This window comes from Hyperolius riggenbachi, chromosome 3 (assembly GCF_040937935.1).
Source record: "Hyperolius riggenbachi isolate aHypRig1 chromosome 3, aHypRig1.pri, whole genome shotgun sequence".
Classification (NCBI taxonomy): domain Eukaryota; kingdom Metazoa; phylum Chordata; class Amphibia; order Anura; family Hyperoliidae; genus Hyperolius; species Hyperolius riggenbachi.
The window spans coordinates 321133912-321153454 of NC_090648.1; the positions used below are offsets into that span (position 1 = coordinate 321133912).

The 19543-nt window shown below is 42.6% G+C and overlaps 1 protein-coding gene across 4 annotated transcripts in view; it reads right to left on the bottom strand.

Annotated features, from left to right (window-relative positions):
- Positions 1-19543, bottom strand: part of PLEKHG7 (pleckstrin homology and RhoGEF domain containing G7) — a 162510-nt gene that overhangs the window by 38425 nt on the left and 104542 nt on the right. For all 4 annotated transcript variants that reach the window (XM_068272771.1, XM_068272773.1, XM_068272772.1 and 1 more), the window contains 2 exons: positions 12427-12449; positions 335-462 (listed from right to left, as the gene is read on the bottom strand). In XM_068272771.1, the coding sequence (XP_068128872.1) occupies positions 335-462; positions 12427-12449 (151 nt within the window). The remainder of the gene's footprint in view (positions 1-334; positions 463-12426; positions 12450-19543) is intronic.

Below are 19543 nucleotides of genomic sequence, written 5' to 3' on the forward strand. Positions count from 1 at the left end.
TTACGTTTTATCACAGAAGCTAATGTAATGGATAGAGAAAATGCTCCCAGTGCTTCACTGCTGTCTGTTTCTATCTGCATGGGGAAAACACATCCAAGTGTGCACTAGCCAATTGAATAACATCCGTTTTCAGTTTACCTGTGCAGAAAGTAGGGGGGGAGGGTTGGCAGGAAAGGGGCCCCATCCAAAGTTTTGCAGGGGGGGCCCAGTGAATTCTAGTTGCGCCCCTGGATGGGGGTTATGGACTGCTTGGGGCCACCAAAACCTTAGCTGCACCCCTGTCTACTGGTCTAACTTTAGTAAATTTTGACTAGCAAGCAGTCTTTATTCTTACCTGTATTACACAGCCATGGAGCCTGATGCATGTAATCAGAGGCACCATCTGAGACCAGAAGATCTCCAGGAAACACCTCCAGACCAGGTAAGCTCAGCACCACAGAACTACGTCTCCTTTCACTCTGTCTTTGAAAACAAAATGGAATCATTGGGAAAGAGAAGCTTTAAGTAGAAGCCTACATTTGTAGATGGTAAATGGTTAATATATAACTTGTGATGTGTTCGGCAGCATGTTTAAAAGACTGGCATTGCCAATGTTTACTCCTTTTCCTTACATGTACATTCATCCATATATAGAAGGATGGTTAACTAACCTGAGCTCCATCATGTTTCCTTTCCTCTCATTACTGTAATAAATGAATGCAATCAGTATCTTGAACTGAGCAGCAGGCTTTAATGATGGTCTGGTTGGAGCCACCAGGAGTCACAAATCATGTGAAAGTTCAGGCTTCCCATTGGCTCTAAAGCTACAGGCTTAATTTAGTTAATACTCTCCGACTGACAAGTATTAATTAACTTTGACACATGCAGTTGAAAGCCTTTCATAGACCGGTTATTTGCACAAACTGCTTTGATGAATGTAGATTATTGTTTTGTATATTAAAATTCCAGTATAGTTAAAAGGAGAGCATTACGTATAATAGTTAGCTTTTGTGGTGATGGTTGTACATTTCTGGTATGAGCCTGCAATTTAGCAGGACGTCAAGCTTGCTGCCACACCGCATATTTCTGAACATATACAACAGTTATGTAGCCACTGGCTAAAATATTACTTCGTGTTTACAATGTCTTCCTTGTTTTTCATTTTAGCTGCACATTAGTATACGGTACTATGCAATGCCATTCTGGCCTCAGCTGCATCTGTAATGGCAATGGTGATTTTTTTTTTTTTTTTTAAATCAGATACTTACCTCTGCAGAAGGAAGGCTCTGGATTTCATAAAGCCTTCTCTGTCCCTTCCCAGTGTTCCCATAACACTGCTGTGCCCCATTCAAATGTGGCGACTCTGGGAGCACTCATGTCCCTGAGTGCTTCCACAGAAGCGTAGCTTTGTACTGGGCATGCACGGCACAGAGCCACCTGTCTTTGGAAGCGCTCGGTAACACAAGTGCTTCTGGAGCCACCCGAGGATCCCCGAAGGCGTATTCAACCAGTTGGTAGATTACCAGCAATGATGGTGATGGCTCTGGAACGAGGACACCAAGGAAGGAGCCGGTAGGCACTACAGGATCCAGAGCCTTCTCTTTCTATAGTGGAGCATCTGTCTTTTTATTATTATTTCACTTCACATTTACTTTAATGTACACTGACTGACATTCAGTCGTTTTGCCACAGTCCTGTGAGTAATAATCAGATTGTGGGTGAGGAACTCTGTTTTTTTTTCCTGTCACCATTAAACATTTAAATGATCTCAGGTCATTCCTAATTTATGACCCTATTTATATTGCACAGTTGACAGTTCACCACTATCCTTCCAGTTTTTAACATCTTAGACAGTTCTCAACCCAATTCCACTAATATCTTTGCTTTACACAGACCAATACTTTGTCTCTTCCGAAATGCAATAACATACTTTTTGTGACTACAGGATACGTGTTCAAACGTGAGTGTTTAAGAATCAAGAGTCTATCCAGTACATCAATTAAAGTAAAACATCTAATACCAGCATCTAAATTGCTTACATCGAGTTTTATGTTTGCATCAAGTTCATTTTTCTCCTCAGCCACACTGCTAGTCTGAGCACTGGTGGCAGTTCTCATGCCACACTAACATACTATTAGTAAATGGCTCACTGTACTTTAAAAGTGCGTACACATGTACAATTACTGTCGCCCTCCGGAATCAATCTTTCGAGGGACAGTATGGTGCCGAGTGCCATATAGATGTGTTGCTAGCCCAGAGATGTTCTGTTGCTATGGAGGAGGGACCAGGGTATGCCACGCAACAGAGTGACATTCAGTGGGCAGGATGCGTAGTGGAACAATAGGCTTAGGCTTGGCCTGTGCCCAAGACGATCTGGCACTCCAGATCTCTCAGCAAAGTATCGGGGCGCTAGATTTGAGGTTTTATTTTACTGTCTGTATTTTCTGGCCATCCCGGTTTACATTTAGTGTGTCTGACCAGCTTGTACCTGCTCAGTTTCTATCTCAGCTACTCATGAAGGGATGATCATAGACAGAGCTCGATTAACATCTTGGGAGCCTATAGACCAGAGGTGCCCACACTTTTTTCACTCGCGAGCTACTTTTAAATTTCCCGAGCTCAAGAGATCTACCAACATTTAAAATAGCCAGGTATAGCTGCCCTTAATATAGGTAGCTAGGCATAGGTGCTCCCCATATAGATAGCTAGGCATAGTTTCCCCAATATAGATAGCTAGGCATAGGTCCCCCCCATATAGCTAGGCATGGGTGCCCCCCATATAGATAGCTAGGCATAGGTTCCCCCCACATATAGATAGCTATGTATAGGTGCCCCCCACATATTGATAGCTAGGCATATATGCCCCCCACGTAGAAAATAAACCGGTCTCCCAGAATGCTCTGATAGGAGAATTCTGCAATAACAGCCTACAGTCGGTTAACAATCACTGGGAAGGCTTTCCCTTATACATCAATGCAAGATAATTAGCATAAAATGGGCATTCTACTATATTGAACTAGATTATGCTTCAGATGTTAGAATGCCCTGTATAAGAAGCAACAAGATGCTAGTGCCCAGATGTCAAAAGGAAAGTAGTAGCACAAGCAAAATGAGGATAGGTGGCATAGACATAGATATAATTATACAGAATTGAGAGATCTGAAAACTTTGAAAAATGGAGAGATGTGCCCAATCTGAACACAAAACAAAGGTCCGATGCAAATACAAATTTGATCGATCCTTACAACATTAAAAAAGTTAGCAAGATTAAAAGAATTATACATCAAAGAAGGATGGCTCGGCACTCGAGGGACAAGCACGCTATAAAGCCAGTTGGTAAAATCCAATCCCTGTCCTACTGACACACAGCAGCACACTGTGCAGCCACGGCACATTTAGGTGCCCTTACAATGTTTGTGGAAAGAGTCATTGTCAATAAAGTGACTACTACCATTAGATGGTCTCTAACGAGGGTGCCCGTCAGAACAAAAAACTGGGTCTGTTGGGAACGATCACCCCAAATTTGGTATCATTTGTGAGGATGTGCATTCAATGATGCATGAACCTTCATGGTGTTGTGCACTAAATGTAGTACAATGTAGTAAAAAATCCAACCACCCAACATGAATGTCCTAACACTGGCACTAGTTCGGATAGATAGATAGATAGATAGATAGATAGATAGATAGATAGGATATGAGACAGCTATAGATGGCGCAAATAATGAAACACCAATGCTGGTAATGTTAATGCCAAGTAGTTGACCTACGTAGGGTCATCCACTGTAGATGGCTATAGCGTGCTGGTATATTAGTATGGGAAAGCCCCCAATGCCTGGTCTAGGGCTTGCCATGCTCAGTCGTTCATAATTACCCGGCTCACATACTTGTAATAAACATAGGATAATGTATGTGCAAGGTGATGCAGTGTCTGAATTAACTAGAATATATATGGTTACAGATCTGAATGGCCCTATGTAATCAGCTGCTCTGTTTATGTATTAAGAGGTATTCCAGCATATGGCCAATCTGTTAAAAGAACACATAGTACTGATTCATGGTAACAATGCAGAGATGTTTATCTGAGTCAAAGGATGTCCATCCCCCATACCGCTCTGTACTCAAGCAGCCATTGCTGTACCATGAAGCACCTGCCCTGCTTCACACAGACACTTAAAGAGAATCTGTACTCTAAAATTCTTACAATAAAAAGCATATCATGCTATTCATTATCTTCTCCTGGACCCCTTTCTGCTATTTCTGCCACTTCCTGCTGCAATCCTGGCTTGTAATAGCCAGTTTTAGGCAGTATTTACAAACAAAAGACATGGCTGTTAACCAGAGTGTGATAGGCTGAGAGTAGCTCACTCTGTAACTCACACAGAGCCTGCAAGGGGTGTGGAGAGGGTGTGTATAGCTTCTATCCTATCACAAGCAGAGTAGCACATTCCTACCTGAGTGCCTGAGCGCGACAAAGCCGTCATAGGAAAGAAGATTAGATAAAGTAACAGAGATAATACAGCCACTGTGCAACTAGGAAAGGCTGCAGTAAGACAGACCACATTAGAACAGGTGTAGGAAACTTACAGGATAGAAGAAATAAGGCTGAAAATTTTGTTGCAGAGTCTCTTTAAAATAGGGCTGGAGGCGCCCAATGCATAAAAGATAGGCTACTAAGCTGTTCATTTTATAAACGGAGAAGTAATCTTACGTCTTTTGACGAATTTGGACCAGTTTATTGAAAAAAGGTCTTTTATTAGAGCTCATAAAATTGACGACACTTTTGCAGGTTCTTGCCTGCTTCATCTGGTTAGTGGAAAAACAGGTGCCTTAAAGTGAACCTCCGGACTAAAAATCTACTCAGCAGAACTGAAAAGGCTTGGTGTTTTCTTTAACAGTTTTACAGCATCAGAACTTTGTTTTTCTTACCAAAGCATCATTTTTAGCTGCATTTTTAGCTAAGCTCCACCCATCAAAGAAAACTGCCCGGGCTTTTTTTCCCCGATGCTGTGCAAAGCATGATGGGATTTCCTATGTTGTTATTCACGTTGCCTAGCAACTGGGAGGGGTGATCAGCACACAGGACAGTTGGAACTGTGTCTCATGCTCCCTGTTACCTCCTTTCAACCAAAAAGATGGCTGCCCTCATGAAATCAAACATTTGCCTGTTCTTTTAAAACAGGGTGGGTAAGAGATTATATTACCTATCTATTTTAATTAGTAATTTCATTAATATCTAATGTAACTTCATGACAGTATGTTTGTTTAGGCTGAAGTTCCTCTGTAACTGCTGTGGCTGTGTAGCAAGCACATCTTTTCGGTCTGCCATTACTAATGTGACTAACAATATTTCAAACACATTCTCGCTCTCACTGGAGGGGTGTTTATATGCAGAGCTAGTTTACAGGAAAAAAATGACTTCTGCTTTAAATATTAAATGTTTGAACTTTAACTTTAAAGTCTGGAATAGGGAAACAAATTAGTAATAACAATGCAATGGACAAAGGTCTGACAACTTCTCTTCAGCTAAACTATGAACTAATAAATAATTAACCAGACATGCATTGTCTTGCTGTTATAATATGCAAAATAAAACAAACATGACTATTGATTATATGAAACTAGGAGAAGTTTAATATCGTTATCTGTCTCTTAAAAGTAGCTTTAAGAGGAAATCGTTTTATATGCTCTAAAATTTGCTTGCTTTCACACCTACCTATACAGGCAGTAGCAGTCAGTGTGTCAAATACTTAAAGAGAACCAGAAGTAAGAGTACCACAGAAGTTGCCATCTTCATTCTCTAATAAACAATGCCAGTTCCCTGGCTGTCATGCTGAGCTTTTAGCTTTAGTCTTTTGAACACCTGCATTAAGCACGCAGTCAGTGAAGTCACACCAGGGGTAAAGCATCTGCTCTGCATGCTCACTCTGGGCCAGTTGGCAGAAATATTGTATCTTTATCATCCAGTTGTCATTGTTTGTAGGTAATCTCAAGTAGTCATAAGTATTATAATTAGTAATATATACAGTACACACTTTACAGCACAGAGAGAATATATAGCCTAGACATACGTCTTAAAGTTTGCAAACTAAAATGTTTATACAAAAGAGGTAACTCATATAGTCTAGACTGGTAAATCTTGTAACATGTGTACTCAGTATTGTCTCCAAGCTAAGGTCAAAGCTCACATCTGCGGTTGGGAAGCATTTGTCTTTTCAACATGCATGTGAGATGCACATGAGTCTGGTGTACTGTACATCTAGTGTACCAGCATAAAACCATGTGTTTAATTACGGGCTCAAAAAGCTCAGGACAGACACACACATACAAGCATCCTATGGGTAAATTACGATTTTAAATTTCATATACTTTAGATGACCAAAGCTTTTATGCTAGATGAATTCTTGTTATAACTCTGTTCTGTGTATTTTTTTTGTATATTATTTGTATAAAAATACAAGAATACATCTTTAAATAAAAGGATGCTGGTCTAAGACTACTTATTTCATTGGGGATATTTGTGATAGCACAAATACCTATTGTTGGTATGATAGTGGCTGAGAGCCCATCTGACCGATCATCAGAGGACTGACACTTAACTGAGTTTAGCATTCTCCACAGCTGTTTCACCTATTTTGTATAGCGCTAACACAGTTATTTACACAAACAAACAAGTGGGCGGGTCATCTTACAGTTTACCCCCCCCCCCCCCAAAAAAAAAAAAAGGTGAGATTAGATCAGTTCTCAACAGAAATCCAGCCCTATATCTCTCTTCCTGCTGCAGTCTCAATCTTTGCATTGCATGCTGCAGTGTAAGGCCTGGTGCACACCAAAACCCGCTAGCAGATCCGCAAAACGCTAGCAGATTTTTAAACGCTTTTTTTTATTTTTATGAGGCGTTTTGCTAGCGTTTTGCGGATTGCTGCTGCGGTTTTCAGTATAGTAGATTTCATATATTGTTACAGTAAAGCTGTTACTGAACAGCTTCTGTAACAAAAACGCCTGCAAAACCGCTCTGAACTGCCGTTTTTCAGAGCGGTTTGCGTTTTTCCTATACTTAACATTGGGGCAGAAACGCATCCGAAATCCAAAAAATGCCTCACCCAGGCATTTTTCGTTTCTGCAAAACGCCTGCCGCACTGGTGTGCACCACCCCATTGAGATACATTGACCAAGCAGATCCGCAGCCGCAAGCGGATCTGAAAACGCCCAAAAAGCCGCTCGGTGTGCACCAGCCCTCAATCTATGAAGCCATGTCTCATGTTGATTTAGTTCATGCCCTAGTCCATTTCCTAATGGGGGATTCTCAGTATTTTCTTTATTGTTTACAGAAGCATTCCCAGGAAAGGTATATACAAAGATGCTGATTAGCCTCCATACTCATTTGCACACTATGTTGGCAGTTAGACTGAGCAACTGCTGTTCAAAAAATGTTTTTGAAAATGAAAAATATATAAAAAAAAAAAAAAAAAAATTATAAATAACAGCAACATGGTAAAAAAAGAAAAAAAAAAAAAGTAAATTATAGTGCATTTTAATCTGGGAGAAATGTACAATTTATAGGTTATACATGTTACAGTTTTTGACAATAGCTCTTAGCAATACTTGCATTTGAGCCTTTAAGAAACACAATGCTACATTAGCTACATGTATCATTTACTCAGCAGTATTTCTTGGTTTAAATAAATATGTGCTAACAATGTTGTATTTAAATAGCAACAAATGCAAGAGACGTGTGCACACATGCTTAGAGAAAACCGATGTTTGTGTTCAAGCAAGATAAAGCTAAAACAACTCACAAAAGCGTCGGTTATTAAAAGAACCTATCCCTCTATTGATAAACATTAAATGTAGACCAAGTCAGTTTGCAAACTATGATACATAGCTTCTGGCAAGTGGTCAACAACGAAAACAGACAATACAATAGACACATGGATCAGTTCCTTGTTTTATTGGTCTCAAAACAGAAGTCAAATGGGTGAACTCTGCCACCACCCAACAAGGATGGGTTCACAAATAAAATGTGTACAGCTCTGTTCCATTCCTGTGCTGACAATTTTGTATCAGTTCTCTATGGCTTGGTTCACACATACAATGAGTACAGTTCCAATCCTAACCGTTAACACTATTAGAAAACTGATGTAAATCTGATGCAAACGGACAGGTCAGGAATGGAGCGGAACTGTGTACATTTTATGTTTAAATCCAGCCTAAGGGCTCGTTTCCATCTGCTAGATTTTAGCCAAGCTTTTGGAAACACAGCGCAATGTGCGTTCGCAGGGACATCAGAAGTACATATACTGCACTGTCTGATGATTCCAACACGCGTGGTTGTATGTATTTCAGCATGTTTGTGCAGCTATCCCATTATTTATAAAATGAATGTGACTGCATCGGAGTCAATGGCACCACAACAATCCTTATAGATTGTTGTGGTAGCGATGTGCATCCGCATAGCGTCAAAGTCGCGTGACGCAATTCCTGTCTGTAATTGTGCACAAGACTGAGGGGTCAGATGCAAGTGATGTCTGATGTCACTTGTTTACAGCCTCAGTATTATACATTTGGAAAATAGAGTATGAGTAATTTCATGCATTTGTTGGTTGCTGACTCAGGCTACACAAATAAAAAAAAGCTCTCTTTAAGCAAAACAAATGCACTGTCAGGGCTATTATTGCTCTGAGAAGCTTGTCTGTTGTGTATTGAAGTGCTGAGTTCACTTGTCCTTCCTGTTCTCAATGAGGCAAGCCAATGTTTTAACCGTCTGTCAATGGATCAACAAAACATAAAAAAATAACGTACCAGATCCCTGCACTGAAGACATACAGTTCATTAGAAAGTTTGGCTTGAAATGAGGGGGGAAGGGAGGGGCAAACAAAGGATAAGAGGAAATATGGAGTATAATTTTATCCTAAGAGGAGAACGCTGTGGCTAAGTAACTGTTACATCAAAGGTGATTTACTTTTAACAATTGATAATTGGGAAAGAGCACTTAGCATTCTGGCTTACAGAAAGCTAGCTATATACAGTATAGTACACTACAGTCGAGGCATTTTGTAAGCTGAATGGCTCCCAGGGCGAGGGTATAAAAATTGTGCCAGCCATATGTGCCCCAGTATAGATTAGCCAGATATAGGTGCTCCAGTATAGGTTAGCCAGCCATAGGTGCCCCAGTATAGGTTAGCCAGCCATAGGTGCCCCAGTATAGGTTAGCCAGCCATAGGTGCCCCAGTATAGGTTAGCCAGCCATAGGTGCCCCAGTATAGGTTAGCCAGCCATAGGTGCCCAAGTATAGCTTAGCCAGCCATAGGCTGTGGCAATACAAAAAAGTAGGTGGGAGCAGTGGCACAATGGGACTCAGCCACGGGGAGGGGGGCCCAACGCCCTATGCTTGGGCTCCCCTTACATTGAAGAAGCAGCAGGGGCAGGGAAGTTGTTAGCAATAACTAACCTTCCAGGCAATGTTCATGTCCCGCGCGGGCTGCTCTGTGTACATCGCCTCTCAAAGGAAGTAGTGATGCTGTACACAGAGCAGCCCGCGGCACGTGAACAACGCCTGGAGCCCAGAAGGTGAGTTATAAAAAAACCTCTTCTCCGCCGCTGCCAGACACTTCTGCAAAGTAGGGGGAAGTGCGGAGGGGGACCTGAGGAGAGGGAGGGAGGAGTTGGGCCCCCGTCCCATTGTGCCACTGCTCCACCTCCTTCATTGCGCCCGCCTCCCTCACTGCACCACAGGCAGTCACCCGCCCGTAGAAACAGGGCTAACTACATTTACTCAGGGTCTAAGAATACGAAGACTGGGGCTCTGAGGGTTTGAGGCTAGGTTCACAGTGGTCAGTTGCATAATGCACACATGACTGTGAACTAGTTCACAGTGCTCAGTTGCACTGCAGAATAATTCTGCATATCAACTCATTGCCCACACACTGAATTCAATTAAATATATCTGTTTGGCTGTTAGCTCCATCAATTTTCATGCCCTTGAACCACAGTCACCCAGTGAACAACTGTGCAAAGTTTGGTTTGGATAGCCTGACTTTCCCCATATAAAGTCAGTGGGTGAAACCTGATTGGTTGTTAGAGGCTCAACCCACTTTTTCAAACTCTGAAACCAAGTGCTCCCATGACCAACTGTGTAAAACTTGAGAACCCTGCCATAAAAAGTGTGAGAATGGTAGCAGTTTATATTTGCCCAATCAGGAAGTCCTGATTGGATAAAACATCACGTGAGCTGTGATGTCTCCTGGCTGCCGAGAGTAGCGCTCTCCCCGTGCCTCTGCAACTTTTCTCCTGGCTTGGCATGTATGCTGCTTGAGAAGCGGCAATATGTGACCGCTTGGTCCATCAATGTTTCTCTGGCCATCGCACCACGAATACCTTTATGGAGTGAAGAATTGTGCATGAAGCTCAGCATTTGAGCGGTCACCTGAGTGGATAGGGAACATTTTCGTAGCGCATACTGCTACATATCTTTGCTGGTTGAGGTTTCACATACGATTTATGTCAGTAATGGCTGCGTATGGCTTGTCCATAAGAGGGGTGTTATGTATACACACGGGGTGAGAAGATGCTAAAAGGAGCCTGTTGCTTACCAGCGGCGCTGGTTGGACGTCATTTTAAGCAGTGTGGAAAGTTGGACCCGAAGAGAAATTGTATATGCTATATTATCCCGGTTATCAGGAGCGCATTCCAATTAGGGACATGGTTCATGCATTCACAACACACCTGCAGTTGGTTTTATGGGGAGGGGAGGGGGGGGGTTATTAGCTTTACAGGAGTCGTTAAGGCCATTCTTGGTTGATCAATACAAGTATTTCAAGTATTATGCCCTGTGCTCCCTTAGTTACTGTGCGTGGATACATTTTGGTTGTGGTGTTGCCCACTAACCTTGAAAGCCTGGCTTTTAAAATATGATACTGGCAGTAGTTTACATTTTCTTATTGAAAGTCAATAGGTGAAATTTGATTGGCTGTTGTGGTAAATCTCAAGTCTCGTACATACGCCTGACTAAAGTTGGCCGGTTACGCCAACCGATAGGCACGTGTTCAGATGCCCCAGCCCAGGTATGGCCATCTGGCAAGTGATCCGCCCCGTACATCAACTTGGCCAAGCGGGGACCAACAACTTTTTCTAGATGCTGCTCCCCTGCCCACCAGGTGTCGCTACGCACGCACGGCTCTGTTGTCCCTCCGCTCTCCCACACAGCAACAAAACGCACTGCTAGCTACACAGATGACATGCTACTGTACAGGCCGGCCATACGATGTCACCCAAGGGAATCAGGTCCCAGCCCCCAACATCAGTTGCAAGGTGTGAATGCACCTTTAGAAAGTAGAAGGACACCAAACCGCTATAAGACAAAGTGCATAAAATGTGATAGTTGCATTCCTAACACTGTAGGAGGAGGAAAACAGAGAGTTAAAGGACAATTGAAGTGAGAAGAATATGGAGGCTGCCATATGTATTTCATTTTAATCAATACCAGTTGCCAGGCAGCCCTGCTGATCTATTTGGCTACAGTAGTGTCTGAATAACACCAGAAATAAACATGCAGCTAATCTTGTCAGGTCTGACAATGTCAAAAACACCTGATCTGCTGCATGCTTGTTCAGGGTCTATTACTAAACGTATTAGAGGCAGAGGATCAGCATGATAGCCATGCAACTGGTATTGCTTAAAGCGGACCCAAAACAAACATTTTTTTAATTAAAAATATTTAGTTGCACCACTCTGACACATACAAAGATAAATAAACACTCCTCCAAGCCTATGAGCATTTCAGTGACTGCTTTTCACCCTTCTCTTTTCATAACTAGGGTTATACAGGTGGCAGCCATTAGCAATTCCTCCTTTACTGGACACCATCTACTCCAGCATTTTGCCGGATTCTGTCCCGCCAATTTGAAAGGAAGGGAGGGGTTTCTTTAATAAATGTAAAATATTTTATATTTGTCATCATGCAGCTGAAAAAAGGCTGCTATTTATTATTATAATTTAGAAAATACATTTTTTCTAAAATCTTGTATTTTTAATTTGGGTCCACTTTAAAAGGAAATAAATAGGTCAGCCTCCATATCCCCCTCACTTCAGGTGTGCGTCAATGTGAGGGGGTGGAATAATAAGAAAAAGATAAAAATGAATATCAGTATGTTCGCTTTTTCACACCAACATTATAACTGATAATAATCAGTAGTGTGAAGTGATTGATGGAAAACGTCAGCACATTAAAAGTTTCCACCTCTTTTTACATTGGATTGTTTCCTGCTTTACTAGTCAATGTTTGCATACAAACTCTACTCTACGTAGCTGAGAAAAAATGCTCCTTGACAATAAAATTTCACACCCAGACTTCTGTTTACACAAATATTCAGCGGGTGTGATCACAACCATTGAAGCAGAACTTAAACACATGCTGCAAACTTTTTTTTTCTTTTTTTTTTTTACTTACCGTGACTGGTGGAACTCCTTCTTCTGCAAGACAAGAAAAACAAAAATGAGAAATCCCTCCTTGTGGTCACCTTGTAAACTAGTTTAATGGAACATCCATATACATGTAAAAGTAGTTCAAAGACCTAACATATTAGTGGTCATTCATAAACTAGGTTAGGCTAGGTGCACACATAGTAGAAACACTAGCGTTGTGTAAAATGCTGCGTTTTATGCACCAATGTTACTCAAAGGGCCGCCTAAAAAAAAACAACGCATGGGTATGAGTTGGTACTTCGGCTTTTTTAAAATCGGTAGTTTTGTTGCATATTATGTATGATAAGTGGCATGACGAAATGCGTAGGGCGGAGCCAGTACGCCTGACGCACAACTCGGAAGTCCGGGGAAGCCACTGGTCGTGGGGAATCGAGCGGGACGCCGCGAACGGACCTTACATTGAAACAGTGGAGACCGGACAGCCCTGCCGTTGTGATATGTTTATATATTCTCTGGAGCTTGTAAGTGCATAGAGGGCGCGAGAGGCGCAGTGTGTTTTATATGGAGCAATTATGTTGCGCAATGAAGTTTTTTTATATGTTTTTTTATTGAGGAATAAAGGCCTATTTTTATGACACTATGGATGTGGATTACTGATGAGCCCTGAGAACCACATATTGAGCCCGAATTCCACCTGTAAATTAGTGGTCGTTATCTGGTGAGCTGCTCAGTTATTAGAGGTGGTGGGATTCACGCATGAACACTTGTTTCACCTTCAACACGATTGATGTGGGTTGTAGTGTTTAATGTATGCAAGGAAAGCAGGTTACGCTATGTCAGATTGTTTTCTACAGATGTGGTAGCGCGCAGTGGATTTAACTGATTTATCCACTTGCCGACCAGGGGATTTTTTAATGATCGGTGCTGCGTGGGCTCTACAGCCCGCAGCACCGATCAGGAGTGCAGCAGGGCGATCAGACTACCCCCCTTTTTTCCCCACTAGGGGGATGTCCTGCTGGGGGGGTCTGATCGCCGCCGGCTGCATTTGCTTAGCGGGGGTGGGAGGCTCTTCAAAGCCCCCCTCCGCATGCTTTCTCTGCCGTCTCGCCGCTACCTCCCTCTCCCTTTCCCTGTGAGCTGGGCAGGACGGATTTCCGTCCTGCGCATTGAAGGATAGGCTTCAGCCTATCATATGCCGGCGATCCCCGGCCAATCAGAGGCCGGGGATCGCCGATCTGCCTTACGGCGCTGCTGCGCAGCAGCGCCGTATGATGTAAACAGCGGGGATTTCTTCCCCGCCTGTTTACATTTTGCCGGTGAGCCGCTATCGGCGGCTCTCCGGCTGTTCACGGAGACACCCTCCGTGAACTGACATGGAAAGGCCGCTCGATCGAGCGGCCGTTTCCATGGTAACCCGCAGACGACCAGTTTACGCCAATCGGAGTTAGCTGGTCGTCAAGAGGTTAAAGAGTCATCTAGAGGATTCAACACAGCGCACTCCAGTGATTGCTTTGGACTGAAGGACTTTCGTTTGCTGAGTTCTGCTGACATTTATGCAGTGGCTTATTAGTAATACATTGATTCTAATTTAATTAGGTGGCGCAGCATTTTTTAAATTGATATGTATGAACGCATCAAAAGTGCACATAATGAAAGTCAATAGAAACGCAATGTATTGCGTTTTGTATGCGTTTGAGGCTTTTTTAATGCATTTTCTTAAAAAAAAATAATAATTTATGATGTATTTCCGCTTCTTGTTGTCTTCCTAGGGATTTGCATAAATGTACATATAAAAATGCATACAAAACAAATGCGTTTTATATATGCGAACCGCAAACGTATTAAAACGCACGCAAAAGACTTAAAAAACCCATCTGCGTAAAAAAAAAAACACGACACACACCAAAAACGCACAACAAACGCGCACAACATGAACATAAAACACAACACAAAATGCAGCCTTCCACGTTATGTTAGGTGTGCACCCAGCCTAAAAGGTGGTGAAGAAAGTCACCCTCTGACTCATCTCTTGGAGACTCCACCAACAGAACCTCAACCTCCATGCCAGGGTTCCTGGACCTAGCTTCATCATGCATACAGCATTTTTAAAAGGAGATTAGCAGTGGTCAGCAGTAGTTCGGCCCCTGGGCAGTACACTCTGGACAACGTGGACTGGACTGACAGCGGCAGTGGCACAGTAGAGAATGACCTTGCGAGGTCGGCCTCTGCACTGGCAGGGCCCCCGGGCCAGAGGGTGAGAGCAGAGCTGCGGCGTGGGACATGTCGGTTGCATGGGGCTGGAGGAATCGCCGGGTAAGTCGATTTGTTTTTTTCATTTGCTCGGACATTACCTTTTAGTGCAACAGCCTTGTATACATGAAAATGCAAGATTTGGGCATTCCACCAGCTAAGCTGATACATGGCATATTCAGGTCTGTTCCTGCAGATGGGTTTTACAATAGCAACATTTTTTACTACAATGATTTTTAAGTAATGTTGCTTCTCCTTTGTCTAGTTTATCATTTTCTAGTTACACAGGCTTTGATTGCTATGATGCCAATGTAGCCATAGTGAGCTTGGTATGAAATATCAGTTCCAGGAATCACTTGCTGGAAGTGTCCTTGCTGTAGAACCACAAACTGACTCATTAATAGAAAATGACAGCTGAATATACAGTTTCATTCTCCTATCTGCAAGCATGACCTCATTCAGAACGGACACAGTGTCCCGCTCCCATTTTCACATTAATTTTCTAATATAATTAAGATGGATTTAATGTAATAACAGATGATTAAAGACATCACTGACACTGTAGAATTCTGTAACTAGGGAAAGCCGGCATACATAGTTGGCGTTCTGCATTTTATTACTTAAAGTGTAACTGAACATGTGGCATGATGAGATAAATGTGTACATGGAGCACCAATCCTGCTCAGAATTTGCCTTCATTCCTCTCTTTTAAAATTGCAACTGTAAATACACATGAAACATATTTGCTGCACAGTCTCCTCCCCTTTGCTAGACCCTCTAATTCAATGATGTCTCTTCAACCCCCACCCCCCCCCCCCTTCCATCAATGTTTGGCCCCTGCACTTAGGGCCCTCTTCCACAGGCGGCTGAACTACATTCTTAAAGCAGACCCAAACCAAAAAAAAATTTTATGCAAAATATTTAGTTGCACCACTCTGACACATACAAAGATAAATAAACACTTCTTCAAGCCTATGAGCATTTCAGTGCATGCTTTTCACCCTTCTCTTTTCATAACTAGGGCTATACAGGTGGCAGCCATTACTTCTGAGCTTAGTAAGAGGTTTTAGATCATGGGTGTGTTTGTCATCAGCTACCCTCCCTCACAGGGACGTAGTCTATGTGGAATCTCACACAAGCTGAGATAACCTCCCCTGTTACATCATCTGTAGCAGCCTGTGTTTTGTTTTTGTTTTTCATCTCCTCCACCAGTTTGCCGGAAAAATCCCGGCAATATGAAAGGAAGGGAGGGGTTCCTCCAATAAATGTAAAATATTTTATATTTGTCATCAGGCAGCTAAAAAAAGGCTGCCATTTATCATTATAATTTAGAAAATATATTTTATTTCTGAAATCTTGTATTTTTAATTTGGGCCCACTTTAAGGCTGATACACACGGGGCACCGTTGTTGCTGTTGCGAGCACACAGGAGACGTGTGCGCAACAGCTCGGCAACAGCTCGGCGACAGCTCCGTCTGAGCGACAGCTGTCTACACGTCCCCCCGCTGGAAGCTCTCTTCTGGCTGTGGGTAGCTGTTGCTAGTCCGCACACACACGCGCAGTACGTGTGGCGGACTAGCGACAGCTGCTGCCGGCGATTGGCCAAGTCAATCGCCTGGCGACAGCTCTGATTAGCGACAGTTCGTGGCGCGCGCCTCATACACAGGGAGGACCTGTCACCGCAACATGCGCGTGCCACGTGTTTGTGGCAACAGTTGTAACCCGTGTGTATGGGCCTTATGTGAGCAGTTGCCAGGTAGCAGCAATCAGTTGTGAGAGTTCGGCAGTCTTTTCACTAACTAACTATCAACGGCTTGTGGAAAAGGGCCCTTATACAAAGGTCAGACAGCTGTCAAGGAATGAGAGAGAATTGGTAAGTGAACCTGACTTTCTTTGAATTGCTGTAGCAGTAAAGGTACCTAGTGTGCAACCTTACTTCCAGACAGAAATGCAGTGACCAACTATAGGGTCATCTAAAATAAATGTAAGTTTCAAAATAAAATAAATAGTACATGCACCAAAGCTTTAAAATGGAGTTAGAGTAAAACGACAGATACCAAGTGAGTCCTGAATTTATCTCTACAAGTGTTTTTTGACTTGCAGAACAGACACACCTAGGTACCAAAGTCAAAGAGCTAAAGCTGAGAGGCATTATTAGCAATCAGAGTGGCCTAGCTTTAGGAGCTCCTCCTAAGAAAGATCACCTGCTATTACCATTAGCTAATGCAGTTGCTGATAGCTAGGATGACTCACAAGAAGAACTCCTCAGTTTATGAAACCACCGACTCCGGGTACCCAAAATGCCTCCGACTACTCGACTCCCACTCAGTCTAATACTTACCAGGGCTGTGGATTTTTTCAAAAAAATCATCTGACTCCTGACTCCGACTCATCAGTTTATGAAATCACCGACTCCGGGTACCCAAAATTGTTTCAACTCCACAGCCCTGGAGACTAGTAGCAGCAGCCAAATCTCATGCCACATCGCCCTAATAAATTGAAACTAATTTATAAATAGTATCTGTAAAAAGATAAGACCACTGAAAAATAGCAATATGAAAATTATTGTATTTTTCGGAAGATGTACTTTTTCTCCGCCAAAGATGGGGGGAAAAAAAAGTCTCTACGTCATATATTATAAAGACAGGGAGTTCTTGACTTATGAACGCCCACTGATACAAACCGCCAACCCGCCACAATGTCAAGGACTGCCTGCCTTGTCCCCGTGTCCTCCTCCACTGCCCGCGTAATGTGAATCGGCAGCACCAGCTCACTTGATCCATCGGTTCCAGTGGCGATCACAGACCTCTCTTCTCCCGCACGGCTTTCCTAGTGAGGGCTACTGCCGATGAGGCAATCAGCAGAAACTGTCACTAGGGACGCCGTGCGGGAGAGGAGAGGTCTGCGATTGCCAGTGGAACCGATGGATCAGGTGAGCTGGTGCTGCCGATTCACATTACTATACGCGACCAGTGAAGGGGACACAAGAGGGCAGAGAGGGAGACAAACAGGCCACAAAGGGGGGCAAAGCAAAACACAGGAGGGCAGAGAGAGGACAGGGGACACATAGGGGATACAGGATGACTCATGGGGACACAATAATTGGGGGGAGAACAGCTACAAGACACTCCTGGACCATGGACACACCAAGTTTAGTATCATTTTTTTACTTGTTTTTTGCCCTCTAAACCGGTTTCAATAATTTTTATTAAAGGATTTTCAAATTATTTACAGTCATATTAACAATGACATTTTGTGCTGAGTTGTTAACTGAACATACATGAATATATATGGGTATGCATAAGTGTACAGCATATTGGATAACAATAAAAAGAAGAAAGACAGTTTGCATGTAAGTATAAGTCATACCGTATTTGAAATGATTTATCCTGGCATACATTATCATCGACAATGCTTGATCAAGATGTTATAATCAAGGTTATAATCAAGGTTATAATCAAAGTTGCAAATTGCTTATCTGCAACCAGTGACAGCATAAAAACTTTATTTAAATGATATTATTTCTCAGTGGTTGCTTCTGATAGTTTCCTAACACCTGGCGTTAGTAGATGTTCGTTTTGCCCTCTAAACCTAGGAGCGTCTTATAGTTCGGGGCATCTTCTATTACAAAAAATATGGTAGCTATCAAAATAGGTATCTTTTTAGCATTTTTTTTCTACCCATGTTAATTCCTTTAGCCATCATAGCACAATTTTTATTTCTGTTTTAGCTCACTAGAAAAATTTTAGTGAACACAGGTTTCCTTTAGGAGAATACAAGCATTCAGTGAGCCTGATGCACTATACTTATACATTAGATTGTAAGCTCGCAAGGGCAGGGTCATCCTCCTAATGTTTACTGTTTTTGTCACAATATTTGTGCTGCTTGGAACTCTGTTGTACATTTTGTTAGTGCATCTATGTTCCCCTTGTCGTCTTTTTGTGCTTTGTAAAGTGCTGCGGAATATGTTGCCGCTATATAAATAAAAAAAAAATAAAAATAAAAAATATAATAATAGTAATATACTTCCTAATACACAAAGCAAACACGAGATGAGAATGATATGGAGGCTGCCATATTTATTTCCTCTTAAACAATACCAGTTACCTGGCAGACCTGCTGATCTATTTGGCTGCAGCAGTGTCAGAATTACACCAGAAACCAGCATGCAGATAATCTTGTCAGTTCTGACAATCATGTCAGAAACACCTGATCAGCTGCATGCTGGTTCAAGGGCCATGGCTAAAAGTATTAGCGGCACAGGATCAGCCAGGCAACTTTTAACTTTACTCGTCTCCAGTTTCCTTTAAGGTTCCCATAATTATGACATAAGTTGTGGCATATGCATGGTGCTATACATAAATGATTTCACCGAGTATCCATGCACGTTTTGTGACAGTTTTTCAGTTGTCTTGCTTGCAATGCGTCTTTAGGGCTCGTTTCCTATAGCATGCTTTTAGGCACGCTTATGGAACCGCGATCGCAGGGACAGAGAACAGTGCATAGACTGCACTGCCTGCGGTTTCCATTCATGCTCGGCGAATCACCGGTCATGGTTGCATGCATTTTGGGGCGCTTCAGCCCACGATCCCATTCAGTATAATGAATGGCATCACAAGCCCCCCCCCCCCCCCCCCCCTTTCCTGCGCTGCATGGAAACAAGCCATTACTGCTGACAGGCACTAAATTGCTGATAATAAAAAAAAAAAAAAAAACAGAGGACTTGCACGCTTGCCATATTGCCCTCTGCTTGTTACCAGTTGCTTATGCCTGGGGAAAGGTCAGTATACTAACATCAGGGAACCCCACACAGTCTTTTAGCTGTCTGCAGATCTCAACATTTTTAACACTTTAGATGCTATTGCACTGCAGTATTAGAATTAAAAGACTCA